The sequence below is a fragment of the Harpia harpyja genome, chromosome 1 (assembly GCF_026419915.1).
Source record: "Harpia harpyja isolate bHarHar1 chromosome 1, bHarHar1 primary haplotype, whole genome shotgun sequence".
Lineage (NCBI taxonomy): Eukaryota > Metazoa > Chordata > Aves > Accipitriformes > Accipitridae > Harpia > Harpia harpyja.
The window spans coordinates 47,007,370-47,032,992 of NC_068940.1; the positions used below are offsets into that span (position 1 = coordinate 47,007,370).

Consider the following 25,623-nt stretch of genomic DNA (forward strand, 5'->3'; position numbering starts at 1 on the left):
TCTGGAAAGTTATAGCTGCTCAGAGCTGTTGAAATGGCCTGTCGGAAAAAGTTAGTCATTGAATTATCTTCTGGAATGTGTGTTATATTGAATTTTTTTTTTGTCATGTCGGGATGAAAGAGTATTCTCTGTATAATAGGTAAAGATGTTCATAATTTTTGTGACTGTTAGGGAAGGAGAGAGGCATCAAACTAGATTTCACGGGTAAGGCTGCCTTACCAGTTTTTCATAAAGCCTAAGAATAAATAATCTCTGTGTTCAGAAAGAACAACAGCATTTCAGTGCACTAGGGAAGAAGCTTCTACAGGACCTGAGAGAGACTGACGCTCGTCTGAGGTATGCGTGGATGTACGAGCAAAGAGGAAGTATTACTTGGTGCTATTCTTTTGCTGTTTCCTAGGCATTTGCTCTTGAACTGTATTAAACTGGATCTTGTGGTACACGGATCCTGTGCAGTTCTTCATGTGTTCTTATTCTGGAAAATAGTGAATATTTTTCAGGGGTGAGGATCAATTTAATGTTAAACCTGCTGTTTTGACATATTAACATCTGCCCTGAAAAACCTGCTAGGAGATGTATTTCTGCTCCATCTATGCCTTTAATGTGAAGTATCTGACTTGATTCCTTATTCATTATTAAACAGTTTTAGAAAGGGAATTTTTAAATAGTGCTGATGTGTGGCTGTAACAGTCACTACTTTTGGATTTTCATTTTTATTTTTATTCTGCTCTGTGATATTTTCAGGTTAAAAATCTCATTGTTTATACATCTATCTTCCACCTGCAGCAAGGGAAATTTGCATTGGATAAAAGGAAACAATTTTTTGTGATGAGAATGGTGTGTAATGCTGGAATCTATATCCTTAGATATTTTCAAATCTGTTAGGCCCTGAGCAACTGGATCCAGCTTTGAAATTACTCTTGCTTGTAGTAGGAGGTTGTGCTAGATGACCTCCAGAGATCCCTTCCAGCCTACGTTGTTCTGCTATTGCATTCAGATCCTGTAAATGAAAAGCTTGCAATGTCTCTGCTGTGACACCTTCACCTGCAGAAGAGACTGTGAAGAGACTTCTGAGAAACTTCCTCTTAGTAGTTCTTACTCGAGGAATTAGTTTTAGACTTTGGCGTACTCAGCTTTATCTTCACTGTCGCCTTGGTGTGGTATGTCTTGGTCTCATGCTGGTTTCTAGGGAATGAAATCGGGAATTAATCTATTGTAACCAAGTCTTTCTAAATGTGGAGGGCTTAAATGTGAAACCCATGTGATGGTTCAGCTTCATTCAGAACTAGAGTATTAAAACTGAATCACTTGTATTGAGATCTTCAGCTACTTTTGAAAGAAGTAAAATCTTTCTGTTTTAACATCTTCAGGGCTTTGTTTACAATAACTACATGTCCTAGTTGGAGTGCCTGTGGTATCGTGGATTTCTGCTCTGAGATATGTGATGTGAATCTCTCTTAAGCTTATGAATGTTCTTGCTGTATCCCAAGTGTAAAAAACAGAATTTCACTTAATAGGAATCACCTTAACTTACACTTTTGTTTCTTAGTGGAAAGTAAACTCCAAGTTGGTCTACACCGTGGATTTCAGTTTGGAGAAGTTTGGGTGAGACGAAAAAGAAAAGATGACTTTTACCTGAGAGATATTGCAGCAAAAGCTATGCAGATTCAACCTACCTTTGTAAAAACTGTTCTGTTCTTGGTATAAGTTGTTTACACAGTCCAGTTCACTGACTAGATAGCTTCAGCTTCTAACTTTGACCACACAAATTTTAATGTGAATCAGTGTGGGGATGACTGAGGAAAGGGAGCGGAAGAAGGATGGAGAAAAAGGGAAACAAATTCTTTCCTGCCTAAAATGCCAGTAGGGCTAGGATTTGGAGGGACAAGATCTCACCAGGGCAGGAAGCGCCTTCAAGAGGATTTGTCTGTCATACTTCAGTTGATCTCAGGGCTTTTGAGGGAAGTTCTAAACTCGCATCCAGAACCAAGAACAGCCACTGGTATCTGTGGAGATCAAACTGGGTTTGGGTGCACATGGCACCCAGTAATTAGGTCAGAGATTCCTCCTTAGGTCTTATCTGACAAACTTAAAATTTGGGAAAGCATATTTGGTAGTGCCATCTTTCTTTGGCCTCCAGCTACTTTCAGAGAGGCATTCCTAATCTGATGGAAAACATCGCTTTCCTTCCGAAGATATTTTAGGCATCTGCTTTATATGTAGTTTTATAATTGACTTCAAACAGATGTCATTCTTATGAATAGTGATTTGAAATCAGTTACTGATGGCCAGGAATCAGACCCTAGAGATTTCCATGAGGCTGTGATGAGATTGTTAAACACTGCTCCATGAGCCTGTCAAGGGTGACAAATTACTTGAGCAGCCACAAGTGGCAATGATCAACAGAGCTCAGGCCCATCATCAGAAAGAGCTCTTTTTTTTTATTTTGGGTAAAATGCCACTTGGCCATAAGAGCTTATGAACCAGCAGCAGTTGGCTCCCCTGTGCCCCCTCCTACACTCCTCTGGGACCCAGGCTGCTTAGAGCTGTGCAGCCATGTCGAGCAGGGGCATCTGAGAGAGACACTGAGCCTGTTCTGCTGCTGAAACCTCAGAAGCAACTGATGTCATTCCTGAAATAGTTAAAGCATTTTGCAGGAAAATAATTTTTCTTGCTTTGTTCTTTTCTTGTCTGATTGTCTGACCAACATTGAGGAAACCCACATGAACATGTTTTCTAGGCAGCTGCCACCCAGATTGAAGCATCCTGTTTATCATCAGACTTGCAGAACTTAGCTGAAGGTTGGCATACCTGATGATATCCCAGGCCTGTTGTAGCATGATTCTGCACCTGGACAAAGAATTTAAGCAGTTTGTGTCATTGATGGATGGGTTTTACTAGCAAGGGAGGGAGGGTTGGCATCTGTTTTGGGGCTCTTGGCCTCCTTTTGATGCAGCTGATAGTGAAATACATCTCTCACCTCTGCATTTCACCATGAGGTGACTTAATCTGGTGATAGGGAGGGACTTGGCTGTCCAGAACCTGCCATCTTACCGTATATAGTTGGGGGGGTTACAGGGTGGTGGGTCCCTGCTCAGGTGATGCTATTTCACAATTGAAGAGTAACTGCCCAAATCCAGGCCCAGTCAAAACCAATTTGATGCTGGTGGGCAGGTAATTCTGTAGTTTCCTCACAGGCTGAGCACCCCAGGCTGTGCTGAGGAGCTTCTCTGCTATTCGCTTGTTTCAGCATGTAGAGAAATGCATGGTAAGGGTTTCATGTGAAGTGTGTTAGATAAAGACGTACGTAAGAGAGATGCTGTTTGGCCTGCCCAGCAGTGCATCTAGTCATCCAATTCTCCAACAGTGGCAGTGGGGGAAGCTGTTTAGGGAGAAGCTATGGGCTGGCCAGCTTTCTGCTGCTTTTCCCCATTGCTCTCCCAGGATCCACACAGGTTGGGCTATGGAGACTGGAGGATATATCCATTTTATTATTTTTTTGCCATCTAGTGTCTGTTTATGGACCTGTTCTACTGAATGTATCAAACCATTTTTTTGAATGTCCTGAAATTATTTACCTCTAAAACCTTGAATATTTGAGCTCTATTAATAGTTCTCCTGAATGGTGGGTCATATCCCCCTCTCCTTTCCCCTCACTCCCACCATTGCACTGGCTCCCTTGCTCCTGTGATCACAGGGTGAGCTGCTTCAATTCACTAGAACAGTAGAAAGCAAACCTGTGCCTCAGGAGAAACATCCCCCACCCCCAAGTTTTACAAATGCAGCAAGAATAAAAATGTGTTTATAAATTAAACTCTTCAATGAGTTTTAACTTTCAAACGTTTTCACAAGTACTGAACCACCTGATGTTCCTGTGGATGCTCTAACTCCTGTGCTCTGTCTGCACCACAAAACATGCTGGTGTGGGATTTTCGTGGTAGCTTTGGAAGTGATGGCTGATGTCAAGTATTTGCTGGGTGCCTGTGATGGCTTTGCCACTCCGCAGTGCCCCTTGAACATCGTGGTGGTCGGGTGATCTCATCCACTCTGTAGCTGGCTTCCTGGTTGTGACATGTTTGAGTAACATAGATATCAAGTAAACAAGTAACACAAACTCTCAGTCTGAGCATCCTTTGCCAAGGGACCATTTGAATTCTCTCTTTCTTTTAGTCCTCTTAGTTTCCCATTTGCATTTGGTTTGCCATGCTTTATGGGATTTCCTGTTTAGCTCATTTGGATAAAGTTCCCACTTCTTTTAAATTCCAGCCGTTCCCAGGATGGCCTCCTTAAACTTCCTATTGAGTCATGCAGGGTTTGGATGTAAGGTGGCTCTCTTTATGCTTGCATAGTGGCGCACACATTACCTGGGCTTCCCATAAAGCATTTTTAACCGTCTCCAGGGTCCTTGTAGGATTCCTTCTTTTTGTTGCTTTTTCTATTTTTTTATAATGTTTTGACAAGTTGCCTCATTTTTTAAATAGTTACTTTTCTTGAAATTTAGTGTCTGAGAGCCAGGTTGGGTGGCTTTCTGTCACACTACAGCTTTTAGCCTTATGGTATTGTGTTTTCTATTGAAAAGCAGATCTTCCACTAGTATCCTTCAAAGGATCATTCCACAGGATGCTTCCTAGAAGAGCAACTGTAATGGGCCCTGCTTCAGTTTGCTTCTGAGAAACGGGTCACTTGGAGCACTTGTGTGCCCAGTGTCACTTGTGGGAAGGGCCAGGGTCTGACACAAGCACATCCCAGTGAACTCTGTGGAGTTAATGTCTCAGTACCTGGGCAGATGTACCTTGCAGGGAGCTGATAGCCTCGGGCACACTGAGCAGTCTTGATTTCCTGCTGAAACAGTTGGTGTTTTCCATCCTATGTCTGTGTTGTATTCATGCAACTGTTTACAAACTGCTCCCAGAACTGCTCACAATGGCTGGAATAAGATGTGGTCAATTGCTGCATCCCATAACTGTTTCCACCCGCGCTGAAATAAGACATTATTACCTGCTTTATCAAAAGGCTTCTATCCATTTCAGAAATTCATAACATGAATGCCCATGCTGATGTGTACTAGATGTTAATTTATAGGCCTGGTTAGTTGTATCCAGGGAGCACCATGAAGACTGTAGTGAATTAACAACTTCATTTGCATATTTGCCTACTCTGTATGTTGTCCATGATCCGCAACATAGACTGCAGGATTTGGAGCTGACTCCAGAGCTCATTACAGTCTGGTCCTCATTACATGAGCCAGTCCTGATGTTCATGTGATTGTCTGATAGGCTCATTCAGTTCACTAAAAGAGCAGAAAGCTAGCCTGGCAAAAAGTCAGCATAAATCTGCTCACGTTGCCATCAGGCATGCCAGACTGCCTCAGGCAGGGTTTGGGTCACAGCTGCAGGGGGACGGAGGAGCAGGGAAGTGAGCTGGAAGGTCTGATGTTCCTTTTCAGAGGCTGTGAGGTGAAACTTTAGTTCCTCTTTATCCTGAATAACACCCTACAACAAGGTAGGGTAATTGTAGATTAGCAAACTGAGTTCTGTCTTATATTCTGTATGCACTTTATCTCAATTGATTAGATTTAGCATATCTTGAAGCTAAGCACAGGCCCCTGCGTATCATCTGGCAGTGTCATGAGCACATACTTTATCTGCTCCGTGATTCAACTGAAGAGCTAACACTGCCAAAAACCCCAGTTTCTTGCAATCAAATCTCAAAGCAAGGTCTTTATACTTGACAGATTTAGAAAAAAGTTGGTACAGAAGGAGCTAAATGAGCCTTTTCATCAGTCAGTTCACTTATCCAAGTGAAAATTAGTACTGGAAAAAACAATTGAGGAGGCAGTAAGCGGATCTGACTTGCCACGTTACCTGCATCATCATCAACCTGGTGCAAGGGAAGGAGAGGAAGGAATTTCTGGCTGGTGTAGGGAGGACAGGAGCATCCCTTTTGGCAGCAACCCACAATTATATTAAATGAATAATGAAATTACATCCTGAATTGATTCCGAGTTGCCGTATATCTGTTCCTGATTTTAACTGTGTTAATTTGAGTCACCCCTCCTGCGCTGGTCAGCTGCCTGAGAAAGGGCGTAAAATTCAGCCTGACACACACAAGGATGTTTTCTGCTTGGAAGAATTCACAGACTGGAAATGATGGAAGGGACAGTAGTACAGCAGTTGTGATGGTTTTGAAGTAATGACACTGATACTGGAGAGAGTGTCCTTCAGATGATGTAGGATGGGCAATAAGCCAAACTGAAAGAGCTTGTTCTGGGAAGGTCCAAGGAACAGTGCTACATGGGTAAGGGAAAGATACATTTAATTAATGAGGAAGAAGGGGGAAAAAAGCATGTAATAAAAATCTAATTTTAGAAGTTTGTTTTTCATACGATATGAAATATCGTATATTCTTGTTCTTAATATTATGTTCTTAATAATGTTCCTAATAATATGTTCTTAAAATTTACGTCAATCCTGTGAATGCCACTTTTGCAAGCGGTCTGCAGTTAGAGCACATTAAAATAGTGGAACTGCATTCTGAGAGTTAAATCTGTCTTCTGTGTACATCTGTATTCTTATATTCAACAGACATAATATTTAATACTAAACAATATGTATTTGCTGTGACAAAAGGTCTCTCCCATGTCTGGTGGATAACTTGGAGATGTTGAAATGTTTGATCAGCTTTTGCCTGCAAGTATACTATTTTCTGATGGCCAAAATCCATTTATTCAAGTTTGAATGAAATAAGAAAAGTATGGATTTGCTCTGCAAAGGCATTAGTAGAAGTGATTTAGATGTATGTACATACACAGGACAATGAAAGGGTATTAGTTACCTGAATGAGCTGTTACCAGAAGCAGTTGTGTTGTCTTAGCTGCTGAGGAGCAAATATATTCGTTATTCCTGAGCTTTGCACATGTCTGTGATGATCTCTGTACCCACATTAAGCTAGGTTTATCCAGGCTGCACTACATTACACATGCCAAGAGATGTGACCGAAACTACTTGGTGCAATTCCTTCACTGCTGAATATATGTTATTACATCAGGTTTAGGTTGTACAATTTATATATATGAGTGAACACAAAAAATTTAAGGTAGTTTTATTTTTAAAATGAAAGTGACTCTACAAACTTTTCTTATGCATTTGATCTTAATATTTTTCTTCCATCCCAATGGCACTTAAAAGAAATGAGTTAAAAAAGGTTAATCACAATTGCATTACAAAACATGAAAGCAGAGGTCTAGTCAGATGTTTGTTTAGCTATACCGTAAATTAAATGGTGGTTCCTCCCAGACAGCAAGAAGGCTCAGTTGGGTGTAAAGGTTTTATTTATCAATGCAATTTAATGTTTGGTAGCCAGTGAAAATGCAACCTTTTCAGTAAGATAAATAAAATGCAAAATCAGTGTTAAATTTCAGTAAATTGAAACGTGCCGCTTGATGATAAAAATCATTATTAAAATCTCATTTAAAGAGATTTCCAATCCATCTTGCTCTGGAACACTTTATTTTGCTCAATGGGATACATATTCACATTTGATTAACTTTTTTTCACTTAAAATGTAAAAATGCACAGTCAGTTAGTAGGAAGCATAGTTGAAATAAAGCAGAAAAGCTTGAAAATAAAACTGCAGAGGGAACCAAAGGATCTGATGGAAAGCAGTCAGATTATTTGTAAGCTGCTTAAGAGTAAGTTGCTGCTGAAGAGACCAATTTCCCCACTTGCCTTGTGTCAGATGGGAGGATGTGTGCTTGCAGAGCAGTTGAGTTGAGCTACACATACTTGCCTCTGTGTGGGTGAGAGCTTGAAGGTGTTGTCACTGGACAGATAGTGGAGATGGCATGGGGAGAAGCTGCAGTGAATGCGGTGGTGGTAGTGCTGATGAAGAGCTACAAATGTTTTGGTTGGGGCAAATGTCCAACTGAAGTCTTCAGGAGCCCTCACCCATGCCTGGGTGGGACCTCCTGAACTATGGGGTTATGGAAGCAGGTCACTCAGTAGAGGGGAAAGCATCTTTGAACAGATCCATTTCAACATGTCCTTCACCATAAAACTAGTAAAAATGGCTCTGTGGTTTAGTTTGAGCTGTGCGAGCTGCTGATGCTGGATAATGCAGGTATTATGGCCTCAAGTTGAGGCAAGGGAGATTTAGGTTAGATATTAGGAAAAATTTTTTTACTGAGAGGGTTGTCAAACATTGGAATGGGCTGCCCAGGGAAGTGGTTGAGTCACCATCCCTGGAGGTATTCAAAAAGCGAGTGGACAGGGTACTCCAGGGCATGGTTTAGGGGGCATGGTTAATGGTTGGACTTGATGATCTTGAAGGTCTTTTCCAACCAAAATGATTCTATGATTCTATGATTCTATTGCTTTAGAGTGTTGCCACTGGGCAAGAAAGGGACATGGAAAAATCATGTGAATAACATGACTGATAATAATGGCCACTGTTTATTTCATTTGCGTTGGGGAGAACAGATTAAGGGAAGTGCTGCAAAGCTATTTGAAAGAGATACCATGTCCAGAAAAGGCTCTTTCAGAGACAATAATTTGCATCATTTTCATAGGAGAAATTTCTCATTCCAGTTTATATCCTGGGTATCCCCACTCTAAAACTTCTTGGACTGTACTGTACGGGGACACTCAGCATGATTCAGTGTTTTCATGGGCACTGGTCCAGGTAACCCAAAACAATTTGAAGACTTATACATTTTTCTTGCATTCTTGCTTAATCAGCCTTATAATTGATGCCTGTTAATTCAAACAGTGATGAAGGACGATGTCCTCTTAGCTGAGCTCAGTTACAGACGTGGCAGTGTGATGATTCTTGTAATTAGAATTGGACTCCTTCTCCAAAATTAATGCAAAGCTAGGCACGGACCTTTTCCTTACAAAACCATTGTTAAATGTAGGTCTCATTTAAACTCCTTAGAAAGTATATTTAGCAGCTGGCATTTCTGTCCTGGGTGTAGCCCAGATTTAAAGGAGGTAAAAGCATGCTGTGTTAGGAAGCTGCTGTGGCTCATGTGCAGTAGCTGGCACTGTGTTGGTTAAGCAGAATGTAATTTCTCTCTGCAGGCTCGCAGTTTGTCTTGGAGGTGGAGCACCATGCGGTGCATTCCCAAAAATGTATGAGCTGGAACACAAAGCAAGTAACCTAGGAAAGTATTTTGAAAGTGAATTTGGACCCTTTGCCTGTTTTGCTGGAAGTTTACCATGTCAGCCAGCATTTCAGTATAGAAAAGAGAGTAGCATATGCAGGGGGTTCAGAAGCACACTGCTGTCAAGAGGCTTACAAAGGACTGAGGAGCAATATAACAGGAGTGCCCAAGGGTCTTAAGGGCCATAAATGAAACATATTTTACTTAAGATCTATATGCCAAGACTGTGGTCTGCCCGACCACACTGAGGAGCCTCATCAGGCAGCTTGTCTTCCAGTGTGTATGAGAGAGAGAAGCAAAGGAGGCACAGGAGGCAGGAATCCCCTTATGTAGAAAGGAAAAAGCTGTAGTGAAAAGCTGTACAACACATGTGGCTGAATAAATGCCTGAGCTGCAAACCTGAGGACCATAAGTAGCATACTTTGGTTCTTGCACTGGCTGCAAATTCTGGATTTGTTCCCATCTCCTTTTGCACACCCCGGAGCAGCATTTCTTCTTTCCATCTTGTAAGAAGTGTGTAGCTGTCATGACTGTAAGTGTAGTCCATCCCTAGAGAGGAAGCTTCTTCAGCTGGCCTCTGCTGGGCTGCCAAACAAGGGAGCATATATTTAGGTACATTTAATGCCATGTTTTGTAGCATAGCTTGATAACTGCCTTGTGTAATTTTGCCTCAGTGTGGTTAACGTACAAAGCAGGAGTGTAATGGGCTATAGAGTTAACAAATTAGAAGCTGTAGTCGAGATGAATGAACAAGAATTTGCAGCCTCTGAATACCAGATTTTGTGGCACTGAGATTCCTAAACAGTGTGGAAATATTGCACCTCTGTAATAAAACAGAATATTCAAGGAGGTGCCCAGAAAGTTGGATTCAAGATCCAACTCTTGCAGCTTGTAACCCTGTGGGGAGCAGTACTGCTAGAACTTCACGAACTAGAAACCAGAGCCGAAGTACCCACAGGCAGTGCAGTTTATACTGCTGGCTTTGGGGGTGCAGGTCTGTAGTACTCAAGCTCTTGACTTACTGAACTTACTTTAACACAACTTCTTTTTTTGTATATTGAAATGATATAAATTGAGAGCACCCTTATCTTGGAGTAAGCATGCAAGCACATATTTCAGATCTTATTTATAGGTAGATGGTTTCTTTCTGAGGCTCACCTGCCTTGGTTTTTTGCAGCCTTCTGCATCCTGCCCTGATTTCTAGTCTCTCTGCTAGTGATTCACCAAATGTCTTTCCTCGATTCTTGTCTTAATGGTTTTCAAAGAGCAAAGAGTCTACTCCAGCCTTTGGAAAGTGATGGATGGTTTAAATTGGGGTATTTGAGTGTATTTATAGCCATACATAAATGGAGCCAAGAGGAATACTTGCAAAGCAGGTGGTACTGGGACATTTATAGAAAAATGTATGATTTATACAGGGATCATTCCAGGCAAACCTTTTGCTTTGCCTGTAGCCCGTCTTCTACAGAGCTCTTCTGTGTGTTATGAATATTTATGCTGCTTTGTTGTGGTATTTTAAACTTGCTTTCAGCTTACAAAATGACATGTTTGTCTCTCTAAATAGCAGAAGTGGAGGGAGAGAATTGATTGTTTCCTGGGCAGACATGTCTGCAGATCTTTTACAAGGAGTCTTTAACATGTTTGGAGCAGAGGATAGCCCAGCTCACCAATACCCCACCTTTCCCTTTGCCTCTGCATTTGGAGATGTGATTTACAGGTCTCCCTGCTACAAAGCATTCTCTTTTGAGAAATTTTTTGTGGCCTTTTTTGGACAAATGTGCCCCTTTGCCATGTTTTAAACCAAAAGCCATGTTCCTGTTAGTATAGCAGGGTGCTCAGGTGAAGTTGTGGTGAATAATCATGTAGAGTGAGTCAGATCTCATGCTGTAATAACAAGTTACCCAGATTTGGTCCAGGGCAATCACATTCAGCTTGCTGAGACCTTGGGAAGAGAAAAGTGCGTGCATCTGCCTACAGAATATCCTCTGAATGGATTGAAGTTAAGTCCTGAGGCTGACAGCCGTTTTCTGGAGAGTTCACAAGTGAGTGGATTGAGAAAGGTGGTTCAGCAATCTAAAAAAAGCTGCTTGCAAGCAGTGATGGGGCCCCCCTGTACCTTTTCCTTCAAAAAACCTTCAAAAACTTTGAGTTTGTAGGAAAGCAGAAAAAACCTCAGATTCGCTGGATGAGCAGATTAGAATCAAAAGGTTCAGAAAAGAAATCCACCATCTGGCCGTTTATGGCTGTGCAGGTTTAATCTTTCTGTCTGATTTTGATCTCAGTTCAACAATTTTCAGTGGCTTCTTGGCTCACCTCAGCATTCGGTTCCCTCTGGTCCCTTTGGAGGTCCTGCAGTCTGCTCCTGCAGTCTGCTCCGAGCCAGTCTCCCAAGCTGACTGTGCTGCAGACTGTGCATGCAGAGCATGTCTCTTACTCTTCCTGCATGCTCCTCTACAGAAGTTTTCCCAGCTGCATGAGCCCAGTTGGTGTTAAGGAAGGTGGTCTATTCTCTCTTGAGAAGTTTTACCTAATTTTGAGCCCAGCATCCAAAACAGCAGCCTTTCTTATTGCTGCCCAGCTTACTTTAACAAAGGAGCAACACACAGTGCAGGTGTAATTGCAGTTTGTTGCCTTAGCCCCTAGAGATCCCCCTTCCCCTGAAACAGTGTTTGGAACAATAGTGGACCAGGGAGATAAATTAATTTCAGAGTGACATTGTTTGTGTGCACTGTAGTTGCATTTAGAGACCAAGTATGAAATTGAGGTAGATGAGATAAAAGCATTTGATAATCCTTGCTCTGAATACCTACTTAGTTTTTTATTATTCTTATATAACAAATGCTTGAAGTGGTGCATGGGATTTACAAAATGTGTCTGTCTCCCTCTCTCTAGACTTTACATACTTCATGGGCTTGCATGCTTGTATCAGCAGCAAATGATGTCCCTGGGCAGATTTATGCAGTATTGCATCCCAGGGCTCTCTGGGAGTTGTTGTCCTTGTATAGCGCAGGGGAAACTAGGAGGAATATCTGCAAAGCTTTAGCAAAAATACCTTTGAGCAATCTAACACAGAGAAATTTGTGCTCTGAGTTGTTCTTTGGTCAGTCAAAGTTTGATAGATTAGAGGGTGATTATTAGATGCCCTGCTTTACTGTAGACTCTGGTTTAGGCAAAAATGCTGGGTGTGACCCTAAGACACATGAACCACAAAAGAAGTGTAACTTACTACTCCCTTGTGTATAAAAACCCACAGAGAAAGGTGGCTGGTGTGTGCACAGTTTTTTAATCCCTTTGGGTAGAGTGGACAACTTTGGTCTCTTGGGTGACCCCAAGAATAAATATCACCTTCCTGCCTGCCATCAGGTCCAGTGGGTGTCTTTTCATAAGAGCATAAGAGAAGAATAAGGTCCCCAAATAATGAGGTGGTTGTTCTAGTACTGTGTCACCTGCTGCAGATAAGCTTTGTGAGGCTTGTTTGAAACTCCTTTGGTGTCTGTAACCTTGTGGGATGCTGTTTTGGAGAGAACCTGGTAGATGTTGAGCTCTTAATCAGTCCCAGTGTATACAAAAGTTGTAATTCCTTAGTAGAAAATATTTTTTTGGTTTCCGTAACGCCTACGGTAACTAGCTCTTCCTCTGGGGCTTACAGTGCATTGTATAATGACTCTTACTGCTCTTCTGAATAAAAATTCATCATGGGGTGAGGGGGATGTTACCAGTAAATTGACTGGTTTCTTGGAACTCTCACAACTGATGTTTTATAGCAAAAATAAATCTGAAAAAGAAGAATAATTTCAAGTTTCCCAAAGCAAAGGAGCTAAAAGAGGGGAGCTGCTATGGCTCATTTTCAGAGGGAAAAGGCATTATGATTTGTTTTGTGCCAGGCTGGCTTCAGCCACACAAATGTTAGTCCTGGCACAAAGGGGGATGACGAGAATATGTAGCTTTGCACAGCGTTTGGGGTGAGAGGAACCCCTCCTTTCCAGCGCAGTGCATGTTTGTGTGGAATTAAGGTGGCTGGAGAAGCACCGTTGCAGTATTCTTTTTGCACTTTTTTTCTTCCGTGGTTAGCAGCAATATATTATCTTAGACAATGAATTTGATTTGTGACAGTATTTGAGAGTTGTTTTTCTAGCACACTCAGCTAATGCCCAGGAAGCCCACCACATGCCTATTCCTGTCCCTCCTTATGTCCATGACTTCTTTTATTTCATCTACAGTAATATGTATAGTTTTCCTGAACAACCAAATAATCTGCACCATCAGGCGTGATCATCTCCTATTGCCAGAGCCCTCTTCATAGTGCTGCAACTGCCTGCTCTAGAAGTTCTGTCTAGAAACACAGGTAGAGCCTCAAGAAGAAAAATTAAATCCCTGGTAAACTCTGCCGTATTTTTCGTCCATCCTCATTGCTGTGTTTATACTAGAGGATTTCTTCTCTGACTCTGTGGTAGCAGTGATCTCCCGTAGACATACAGCAAACTCACATACTATTGATTGCATTTTTTTCTTTCCTTTGATGCCTCTGTACCACCTGATGGAGAATGATTGTTTGGGCTGCACAGTTAACAGTGTTACCCTGCATGTGTTCAAATGGACCAGGACTATTTGGGGGCCATTTTTATATCCCACCTCATAAAACAAGGGCTGCCTTGGGTTCTGGGCTGTCTTACGTTCTGCCAACAAGCTACCTGGATTGCCACACCTCTATCTCCATTGTGCGAATGCAGTGTTGCCTGCATGTCTTGTGGGTTACAGGCACAGCACTGTCTTCAGTGGCTGGATGCTGTGGTTAAGGTGTGTCAGGCAGGGCAGTGAGATGTAAGTGCTCCTGCATACTGAACACAGTTTTTCACTCTGCTGTTCCAGTCATTTCCAGTTCATTTCTAGGCAGACTATGGCAGAAGTACCAGCAATGCATGGAAGTGGATCCTGACTTTCTCAGTAGAAAGGCCTGAGCTTTCAGGGACAGCTTTCAATGGGCAAGGCAATGCGAAGGGTAAGGAGTAGCATAACTGACACATTCAGTGCAAGCATGGCTGTTTGCCTTCTACAGTTACAGGTGCTTTGTGTTACACCAAGAACCAGCTGCTTTTAGACTTTCAGGCTTCAGTTTGACCATATAAAAGTCTAATGAAAGATCTTAAAGCTTTCTTTGGCTAGCATCTCTTGTAATACTGTTTCTAACAATATGCCTTTGTTTCAGAATCACCCATTTGCTGCCCTGAGGATTAATTGGCTCTACTTACAGCACCATGGATGAACTGCAGGATGTTCAGTTGACAGAGATCAAACCGCTCCTGAATGATAAGGTAATGCTAGCTGCTACTTTGCTCTCACAGGTGTACTCTGGCTGACTTTGCGTCTGGCAAGGAACCCTGATTGCCAGAATCTGTTTACAGCTTGAAGTACCTTAAGTACTGAAAAACAGTAAATGCTTCCACACTCTGATAATCTACCACCACACACTCTTCCAAAATCTCAGGGAAAGGCAGACCACCACAGTTCAGGTAAGTCCGGAGTCCTGGCCAAACAGTATGTCATGCCTGTACTGAGGATTTACAAAGGCAGGGCAGAAATTGGAAAGGTGACACCATTCCTGACCTGGCGGAGCTGTAAAACCTGTATAAGTTCCTGCTTGTTAGAGAAACCTTGGGTTGTATCCCCCCTTTTTTTTTTTTTAACTTTTTTGTTTAAAATCTTTTGTCTAAAATTATCCAGTTGTGTTTTGCCCCCCAAAAACAACCCTGTCTCCCTGGATTTAGTAATGGAAAGCCATTTCCTCTTAATATCTGCAGAGCCTAGCTAGAGCAGTCTAGGTTCATGCAATACTGAAACTTTGGAAAATCATTGTATTGCAGCAGGTCTTTAAGGCTTTCAGTCTGTCTTCTGTGAGCTGGAAGAGAGCCATCTGGGCTTTAGGAAAGCCCTAGCCTCACTGGATTCTGCCACAAACTGTTGCTCTGAGTGCCTAAGTCATTATGGGCCATCCCAACAAGATCTAGAATCTTGCATCTGCAAATTGTGATTATGAGCAATGCAGTTTGGTCACTTTCCATACCTCACAGCCAAGTTTGGTGTGTGAAGCCGTTCCTGATGCTTTGCTGTTTAGTGGCTGACATCAAGAACTAGCTAGTGCTGCCAAAGGGATACAGTATTTTGTCCGCTCACTGTGTGCTTGCGGAAGACTGCGCTGTCTAGTGCAGACTCCCACACAAAATGGGTGAAATCTCTGAAATTCTGCTATGTTTTAGTCTGTGCTGCTTGTTTTTTGCTCACTTCTTTAGTGTGCTAGCATATCTGTTTAATATCTCTAAACTCTAAAAATTCAGCTGAAATCTGCAGTCCAGCTGCCTATTCTTACAGCCTAGTGCTGACTACTAGGCTTCCACTATAGCTTAAACATAATTTTTTTAAATGTTTCCAGGGAGGATGAGTCTTGGAAGAACAAAATCAGTGTGGACCAGCAGATAAAAATGCCAAAAGGCTTTGGAAGCAGCTTATGATTTCAAAATGAGAGATAAACATTTACAGAAAACAAGCTTCCTAAATGCAGTGCCCCAGGTCTTGCTCATGATTCTGCTAGGATTTTCCGTGTTTGAGTTTGAAGGTAGCTGCCCTTGCTTCAGTGAGCTGACCTAGGTAGGAGGTATTGAAGCATGCCAAAACAAAGTGTTTTTCACTTTATAAGTTTTCAGTCTCTCTGTCAAGTATTGCCCAATCAGTCCCATCAGGTCCTTGCCATGGTGTCATCTACACAGCGACTTCTTTTATCTAATAGGACAGTTCTGGTTTAAATGCAGAGTGCTCACCTAAACAGCCCAGTGGTGTTAACCAGCACACTGAAGGGCACATACAAAGTGATATTTGGTTTCCTTGACTCAGTTTTGAAGTTACAGGAAGTATATACTATCTCAGTAGGAAAAAATATGTAGAGTGGCTCCAGAACCATCCTCAGCACTGCATGGGAAGAGAAGTGTGCTGTGGCTCTCCTTTTTGTACTTTGTTTTAACAAAAGAACTGCCTCAGGGAGCTACCGTCTCTTGAGGCCTGGCCCTTATTAATGCTTTCAAGCTTGAAATAATACATGTGCTTTTTAGACATAGTTTTATGGATCATATGGGTGCGGTGCCATAATGTGCTGTTCTGTGCAGCATATCAAAGTCCAAAAAGTATTGAGCTGGCAGTTCGCTAAGACTTTTACTGACCAACCCACTTTAGATACAGGAGTTTGAGCCAATATGGATTAATGGCCAGAAATAGTACAGTAAAACTCTTAAGGTGCTAATGGGTGAGCGCTCATGAACTCTTCAGCTACAAAGGCTGCTGTACAGAGAAAAGGAGCTCTGGTGTCTTTATACTCAAACTCTAAAACCAGTGGAATTGCCTGGGAAATGGAAATTTGTCTCAAATCAAAGTCAGCAAAAAATTACAAGCCTGACTTTTAAAGAACACAAACACTCTTATGTTTGTGTGTAACTTAGGCCTAATAGCAAGTGCAGGGAAGTAAAATACATTATATTATGTATGTTCACCTCATTCAGGCTCACTAAAATGCAGTGACTTTATACTGGGAAAAAAAAAAATCAACTTCAAATGTTCCCATTTAGTTGAAAGAGAAAAAGGGAGTGCTGCCTTTAACCTGATCAAAAAACTTATCCCAGTGACACTTTATTATTCTGTATGGTCTGTATTCTGGCACTTTTGATTCCTATTAATATAGCCTTAGTGAAAACTTGCTGAAGTGCAACAGCTTAATTCAGGAGATTGAATGGACAGCCCTTAGGGTGGATTGGGTCATTCCAGCTAGCTTTTTGCCTTTGAGGTGCAGCCATCACACCTTCAGAGGCCTGAAAAACTTGCCTTAATCTTAAACTTTCTCAAGGAATAGATTAATGGTTTAAAGTCAGATTTTGGTGTGTTAAAATCAAGTATCCAGGAGTCAGGACATGTCAGCCCTAATGCTACTTGTGCATCATGGTATACCATGCAACAAGCAACACAGTTGCAGACCTTCATTCTTTGCTTTGTGTCATTTCCTCCCCGCTCCCTGCGTGGGGAATCTTGTGCTTTTCTCAGTACAAATACAGATCAGCCTTTACTTAGCATGCACCGTCCAAGTCCGGTGCTGGATACAGAAGTTTCTCATTTGTTCATAGGTTTTGTTACAGTCCTTAATCACTGTGGCATTGGATGACTGAATTGACCTTCTTTACGACCTGGTAGGTGAGAAGGCTCTACTGCCTACATTCAACAGAGTAGGGAAAGAGGCATAGGCAGAGTAGTCAAATCTCAACTAACTTCAGGATCTCAAACTGAAATAAGAGGGGGCTGCTTTTTATTTTCTTTTCCCCCAGCCTGAGGATTTGGTGCTTTGTGCCATGTCATGTTCAAAACATTGACACAGTTCAATACTTAACACCAGGGGGATTCTTAAAACAGATTTGCAGATATCTCAACTTAAACGTCTCAGGCTGAAGACCATAGGTAACAACCTGTGTTCTTGCTAATGTGGCAAAGCTTTGGGGGGAGGAAAACAGGGCCATTTGTTTACGCACAGAGAGGAGTTAGGGTGCTCAGCCAGAAGAAACATTTGGGGTGTTTCTGTCATGTGGTCCTAGTTGTAATTTTAGCACTAAGGTGCTGTGCTTAAAACACGTAAGCTAGAATGCTGTCTCAAATGATTTGCTCAGCCTTTTGCAGCATTTGACAGGACTCGGTAGCATAACCTACTCTGTGGTCAGAGACAGAGTCTTAGGAAGCATGTGGGCATCCAGACAAGTTACTGCAGGCTTTCAAACTTGCAGTACACCAAATGTGTGCTATACTTACTGTGCTCACCTGCATGCGTGGTGTCACCCTCTGGGAAAAGTCAGTTGTGAATTGCTGAGCCGGGTTTCCATGCACTCTGGTTTCCGTAGCTTACAGGTCACTGCATTTGTCGTGGAATGATGCTGTGCACACGGCAGTTACTGCAGAGCAGCTGACTGCATAGCTTGTTTTCTTGTGCTCTTTAGGTGAGATCCTAGTGGTAGTCCTTTCAAGAGTTTTGCATTCAAATTGATAATGGGCACCAGGGCCAGACAAAACCCAACTTCATAACCAGCCTGACTTTGGTCAGGGTCCTTCCTGTGTACATCTGTCCCTGCTCCAATGCTCTCAGCTCTCAGCTGGTGTCCATAGGTATTCTCCTTGGTTGACAGCCTTGGGACAGCCCCCAGCAACCTTGCTGTATAATAATGGGCAGAACTTGCATGGAGTTTTCTTGTACAGGTCTCACATTTTGCTGCTGTCCTGACTGCAGTCAGGCTAGACTGTGCTGAAGCAGAGGTCTCTGAGGGGAACTTTCACGATGTTGTTGGGGGTGTTCTGGGGTACTGTGCTGAACTTTTTTTTTTTTTTTTTTTTCTCTCTCTGGTTTTTAACAGAATGCAGCTCGCAACTTCCAAGACTTCGACTGTCAGGTAAGACACGTGCAGGAGACAAGGATCTATGGGCAGACTCCCCATGGCCCATCAGTAATGCTGAGAGAGAGATGTGAAAAAGGAAAAAGCTTTATATCTTAATTTTAGCTCCTGTTAAGGTTTAATCAATAAGAACGTGAATATGTCTAGTCGGCAGAAATTGCCCTTCGCCCTTTCATGGACAGCACGTTGTTCGGAGCTCTGAGATGCAGACCTGGACTGCTCTTGCCAAGGCTTCACATCTCGCAGGATGGCTGGTCTCCTGAAAAGCAGTTTCTTGGAAACATGCAATATGCTGAAAAGCTGCAGCTCTGTCACATCCCATCTGGTTCACTGGCTAGGAAAGGAGAAGCTTTCATCCTCTGTCTATTTGTGTTGAGAGATGGAAGTCACCAAGCTGCCTCAGATATAGCAGCCCTGCTTTGCTGGGCCTGGGTCATGACAAAGCCATGGTCATTTTCTGGGAGGTTATTCACCTGACAGAGTAGTGCGGAGATGAGGCTGATTGCTCTGGTTGCTGTAGGAATAATCCTTTTAGAGGAGTGGTTGCACCACAAGCATCCAAGACAGAGGACACGTTCTTTGTTAGGTGGAGCACAGCACTGAGATTACGTGGTGCATTTTGTAGAGCACAGGTTTGTTTACCATGCCGGCTTACCTTGCTGAATTCCCACTCAGCATGTTAATATGCAGCCAGCGGTTTTTCTTTCTCTTCAGCTCTAGGAGGCTGCTGTGACTGTAGTGTTCTGCTTAGCACAGGACAGGTTTTTGCTGCTGTATTACACCAGTGGTGCAGCTAGGGGATAGAGCTGTGAACATCACGTGATAGTGTTTTATAAAAGTCTGTTGATGTAGATGATTCCAGAAAACCTTCTGCAAGCGTGTGCAGAACAGGAATATAATAAATACAGTCCTAAGAAGATAGTTTTTCCATCTCCTGATATCAGACACTGAAAGTACACCCCATCTGGGCAGGCATGTGTCACTGTACTGCTTTAGCTTGATTCATTGTGAGTTTTAGTATTATCTTAAAGCCTCTAAGTATAAAAATTACTAATCTTAGCATGTTGAAACTTTAGTGTCTAGTCTTAGAAGTGGCAACAGTGTTAGGCAATGATTTTTCTGTTTTAATAAGGGTAGGTAATGGGTTTAAAACACCTCCCTGTACCATCCTGTCTCCATCTGTCTTTCTGAATCTTCTCCATCTCTTCTAGAGGTACAGAGTGCTCCCATGTCAGATGGGTAATGGGTAAAAATAGGTGCAATGCTTTTGAGTAAGAGCATTAGGTAGTACACGCACTGCCTACTGAGGCCTGTCTGCCATGATTGGAAAGAATATAAATACAGTGCCTGAGTGTCTGAGCCTTTACTGTAAATTCCCTAATGACCCAACAAAACTCGGGGTTTTCCCGTGCCCTGCCTGTCTGTGAGCAGTATGGTCTTGGGAGCCTGAGCAGTGCGAGAAGGTAGGAAGGAGTCCCTGTAACGGAGCTGTGCGTCGCTGCTGCCTTTTCACTCTACACTTTCCTTCAACAAGCAAAGCCTCTTTGCGCCCTTCTTTAAAAAACACCCCAAATCTGAAGCTGTGCGAGCCCCAGAGAAACATGGTGTTGCAACCACCAATTCATGCACACTCCGCACATTCTGGTGCTGTTTGTTGTCTTGGCTCTCTGTCCACCCCGGGGCTGATCTGCGGGAAGAGCTACCAAGCGGCCCTGCAGCCAGGGAGAGGGGCTCTCAGGAGTGCTGGGCTGGGGAAGGACTTGCTTGTTGCTTCTCTGTGCTTTGATTTAGATCAGCAGTGAGCTGGTGGCCATGGCAACAGTTGGGCAGGAGACAAGATATTCCTTCTGGGAGCCCTCTTGGTAATTCATTTAGAATATTTTTCTTAGCAAGAAGTTAACACAGTGTCTCTTGTGACTGTAAATGTTGTCCCAGCCTCACTTCCCTCCAGTGTCTCTCCCTACAAGGTGTGGTTTCAGAGCACACCTGTCTTGGACCTCTGTCCTACGTGGAAGGTACCCCCAAGGGGTGGATTAAGTCTCTGTTTGAAATCTGTCAGAGAGGATAGATGGTGCATTGGGTCCTTGGATTTTCTGCCTCAGTTGCTAATACTGGGAACAGTATCTAAACTAGGAGGTTGAGCTCTTGTGTTGTCCTGTGAAAAATTACTGCTGCTTTTTAATCTGGCAAAGCACATCTGGCTGCTGCATTCAGGCCTCTGCAGAATTGATGTGACGTTACTTACCAGTGTTGGAGAAGGGGGAATTCAAAGTGAGTTTGCTCACTTTCAGAGGAATGGCGATCCTGTTGTGTAAAGAGAGACTTAAAAGTACTTAGGCTGAGGCAGGGGTTTAATTTGTCCAGAGTTTCACAGGGAGGAAGAGCCTTGGGAAGGATCTTGGGCATAAACTGGCCACAAATTCACAAAGGCTGATAACTGGAAGATGGCTTCCAGTTACAGAAGTTCTTGATCAGCCTTCAATAGGAGTAACATCTGCAAGGGTCCTGGTGGGTTTTAAGACAAAAATTTAGGGGGGTTGTGGGGTGGATTATATTATCTTACACAGTGTAGTGTTTGCAGTATGAGAGCATGGCATCAGTGATGCAAGACACACATTTCAGGCCTCTTTATTTTTCTAATAGTCAAAAAAAATGCTGTTTTAAATGGAGATAAAGCTGTGGCTTTGCATGAGCCAACCACATCCTGGGTCACTTGCAAGGCTGCAGCCAGCAGGGCAAGGGAAGGGGGTGCCCTCTGTCAGCACTGGTGGCAACCCTGTTGACAGTGCAGGTCCAGTTTGAGCTCCTCAGTACAAGACATTGACATACTGGAGTGAGTCCTGTATTACTTCAGCCTGTGTTATTCTGTGCCCTCGGCCATGAGGCGATTTGCTGTAAGTCCATCCCAGCTCCTTCTAGGACTGACCCATGCCCCTGCAGAGCTCTGCCTTGGATACAGCTGGAGCAGTAACACATCTAGCCGCAGTGTTTGTTCATCCTGCAGTGCCTCTAGACCCCCTTCTGGCTGGAAGATGAAGTTTTAAAATATTTTCTACAGCTGATCCATGCTTATGACTGGGAGAAGTGTTTAGTTTAATCCCAGCTCATGAGCATGTCGTTAGCACTGTCACTGACTCTGTGAGTTGCGTAGTGCCAGGCACACAGGTTAGGCACGCTGTTTTCTGTAAAGCTTTGGCATGTGTTACTGTTCAAGGTAACATGTATATTTAAGGTTTGTAAGATCTTTCTTTCCTTTGGGGAAAATGGGTGATGCCGTTGTGAATTTCTATTAATTTCCCCTGTGTGTTTGTTTTTAGTTTTGAATAACTTGCCAGGATCAGATCTGGGCAAAGTCAACAGAACAAGCATCCTCTGCTTCTGAAATTTGTTACTCTGGGTGAATGTGGTGTGAAGCAGCTTTTAGCTTTTCTGATACAGCTGACTTTCAGATACTGGTGCCCTGGTTTTCTTCAACTGTTCATCTACAAGCAACTGCAATTAACCCTGACAAATAACAGATTGCCTGGGCATCAGCTGAAACAACCCCCATGTAATCTGATAACCATTTGCAATGGAGATAAAAAGGAGAGCTAGCATGGTGGCTTAGGGTTCTTTATCAATATGAATCTAGGTTATTCTCAGAAATAAAATGTATTAACCTAAATCTGAGACCTACATTTTACTTGAAAGCTATATGAATCCTAGTGAAATCTAGACTTGGCTTCTTCTAATGTTCACAGGCAGATGGTGGATTAAATGGTCTGGGTTGCTGATGGACAGATGGTGTGGTGACCTGCACAGTTAATAGAGCTGTGCTTGTGTTTTTATTATTATCTGCAGATCCTCTTCAGCTGCTTTGAGAAGTAGGTGTTCTGTGTTAGCTTAAATCTGTCCCCTTTTTCCAGGTGATTTGCTTTAAATACAAATGAAGGAATATGCTGATATATTTGTAAAACTATCCAAATAAATCTGGGTTATGTTTCAGTCTGTTATAAGCTAGCATTTCATCTGATCTGTAGCTAGTACTTCCCCTCTGCTGCCTCCCACCCACAAGAAGGGAGGGAGAGACATGTTTTGCCCTCCAGCATACACCATGCGGAAGAGGACCTGGGGTGTGGAGATGGGTCTGGGATTTGGCAGAGTATTTGCAGAAAGCTCACAAGGTGAGGTGGGAATAAGTAAGTCCAGGACATGCAGAGTTCAGCTGAACCAGAAAAGACAAGACATGCGTAAACCCATGGAGGAAAGAAATTAAAGCTGGCCTGTACAACAACTTCTATGCATTGCTGCAGTTAATTGAAAATGTAGAGTTACTCAGTGTTGCCGTTGCCAAGAGTAAAACACAGCAAAATGTTTGAACAGTTAACGACAGACCTCAATGAGAAATTTTTTGCCACTTTTTCCACTGAAGGTATAACTTTTCAATAAGCCCAGGTTTTTACTGATTCAATTTTGGAGAATTTCTTCCACAAGTACATTTGTTTGAAGCTTTTTAATCTGCGTTTTTTAAAGTTTGCTTATCCTTGCCCAATCCCTTTGCTTTATTTTTGCTTGCTGTGCAGTAGGAGATGGTGTTCTGCTACTGAGAGGTTATTGAAATATTCCATCGTGTGCATTTGCCAATGTCATGGATGTTGAATCGAAACTGTTCATTTTTTAATGGAATCATTAAAGCCAGCTTGTGATTGCTACACAGTGGCATTGACTACAAGATGTTTTAAAGCATCTTCTGTTGATTGTAACGAAATAACATGAAACATTAGCACTTTGAGGAAGAGTTTGCTTTCTCTGTATGAATAACAGGGAGCTGTTCTCACCAGCATTGAAACGTTTTGCCTAGGATATTGAGGACCATTGTTCTTCTGATTTGTACGAGTTCTTTTGTTCTCTAGTTCAAAGTGCTAGAGTGATATTAGTTACAACACAGAAGATGTTTTGATCTAGAAAGCAAGATTTTTTAATGTCTGCTAAATTAGGAGCTGCTCCTAATCTTATTAAAACTAGTGTCACCACTAAAGTACTGATTTTGACTTCTGCTGACATTATAGCAACAAATACTGTAAAGCTAAAAATCATTAAAATGGAATTTTATTTTGGAAATTTTTTGTCATTATTCCGATTTCTTGGGAAGCTCTTCCTCTGATTCTTCCCATCACTGGCTTTCCATCTAAAAACTGTGTTTTCTGTAAAACTGCAGTGTTGAGTTCTGGAAAGCTTTTGCTAGCTGGACTTGGACTGAAACATGACTTTTATGTTTAAACATATGAGCACAGTCCTTCCATGGGGTTTACTTAAACATTACTTTTGCTTTCTGTATGCTTGTGACAACAGTGTGCTAAAGAGGCTGATTATGCAGATGTGGTATTTGAAGTTCCTGTGTTTTTTTGTTCTTGTCAGTGAGTTCTTACAGCAAAGCAAATGTATGCGCTTTATGTTAAGAAAGGGATTTGCCTCCTTTCCCGCCTTCAGAAAAATGAATGGTGCCTTTCCACTAACAGTGACTGATCTGTTTCCATCCGTTATGCAACTCTCTGAAACACAAAGTTTCAGAGCAACTAATGAGTAATTGCAATACTAGTTATAACTCGATGCAGTTAGACTCAGTTCTAGTTCCCAAGGACATTGAGGGTTTGGGGAGACAGAATATGGCCTACTTTCTCTTCTTCAGGAGATTTTAAGATGTTCATGGTCTTCAGCAAGATACCGAAATGTAGTTTGGCACATCATGTCAGCAGGTGGACTGTCCTTGGCTGGAAACATGGCCCCTGGCTTATCTTCCAGGTTGCCTTTAGGGGTTAAGATGATCTGGGGTCTAGCAGTCACACAAAATATTTTTGGACTTGCCTGTGCCATTGCACATTCAAGTCTTCCTTGTGTAGGATTCAGGTTTACAAAGGCTGTGTGTCTGCAGATTGTGGCACCTTGAGCTCACTGTCCAGGGGATGCAAGAGTGCTAGAGGCATCAACCTGTTCTGTTTGCAGCCCATGGGGAGGGCTGCATACTCTGCTGATACCCTACTGACTCAAAATAGTGGTGCAGAGTGCTGGAAAAAACCCACTGCCAGACTTGGGCAGATGAGAGCTGATCTGCAAGTGGTTTAATTCACCCTGAACTATTATGGATCTAGGCAGGTCCAATTTCGTGCATTAGCTGGGGAAGGGGGGATTTACCCTCAGAGCAGTAGTAAGAAGCACCACATATTTATTCTAAATCTGTGCTGGGTGCCTTGCTCATGACATTGGATACTTGACCAGAGTGCAAGAAAGTTGTGGCTTTAACTGCTTCTTGTAATACATGGGCAGGGCAGGAGATGGAGAAGTACATCTTGCTCCATCCCCAACACGTAGTTGTTGTCATTAATTGCTTATTGGCCTCAATATTGTGTGGTTGTATGTTGACGCGGAAGTCACGGACACTGCACACAATCAATATGATCAAGCAGATGCCACTTTATTGCCAAGATAGCTCGGTTTATATGTTCATTCTAGTTACTGTTCACGCATAAGCAAATTAGAGATTGCTTAGCATGAGCTGTCCACGCGCCTAGTTACACCTAATGATTGGTTATAACAACACTGCACACGCGCATAAACATAAGGCATAATTGGTTGTATTAAATAAAACATGTGAAACTTGTCTCAGGCTAATTGGTCAAGATAAGCTGTGGAATTGAGGTTCTTTGCCAAGTTCCCTTTATCGTGGAATGCGCACCTGTGTTCTTCTAACTGGTATCTTTCTTTTTTTGTCATCTTGTTTATTCTGTTCAAGGCCTTCTAAAGGCATCTGGAATGCTCTTACTACCGTTAGCTAAATATGTGTCCACAAGCAAAGCATCCTTGAAGTCTGCTGCCTACAAAATATCCTTGGCTCACAAATTGATCAATTCTATCGAGTCTGGATTGTTCACTATGTGCCCATTACTTTCCAAGTATCCCACAGTTGTAGGAGTTTGTGATCTCTGATTTGGGAGCACAAACCCAACCTGTCAGCTGTAG

General features: G+C 42.5%; 1 protein-coding gene across 6 annotated transcripts in view; it reads left to right on the plus strand.

The window, feature by feature from the left end:
- NDRG3 (NDRG family member 3) overlaps window positions 1–25,623 on the plus strand; it is a 65,610-nt gene that overhangs the window by 16,326 nt on the left and 23,661 nt on the right. For 3 of the 6 annotated variants that reach the window (XM_052791560.1, XM_052791551.1, XM_052791588.1), the window contains one exon: window positions 14,367–14,472. In XM_052791560.1, coding sequence (XP_052647520.1) covers window positions 14,416–14,472 — 57 coding nt within the window. In that variant the 5' untranslated portion in view covers window positions 14,367–14,415. Of the gene's footprint in view, window positions 1–14,366; window positions 14,473–18,588; window positions 18,625–25,623 lie in introns of those variants that run through there. The other 3 variants (XM_052791542.1, XM_052791570.1, XM_052791579.1) reach the window with 2 other exon arrangements.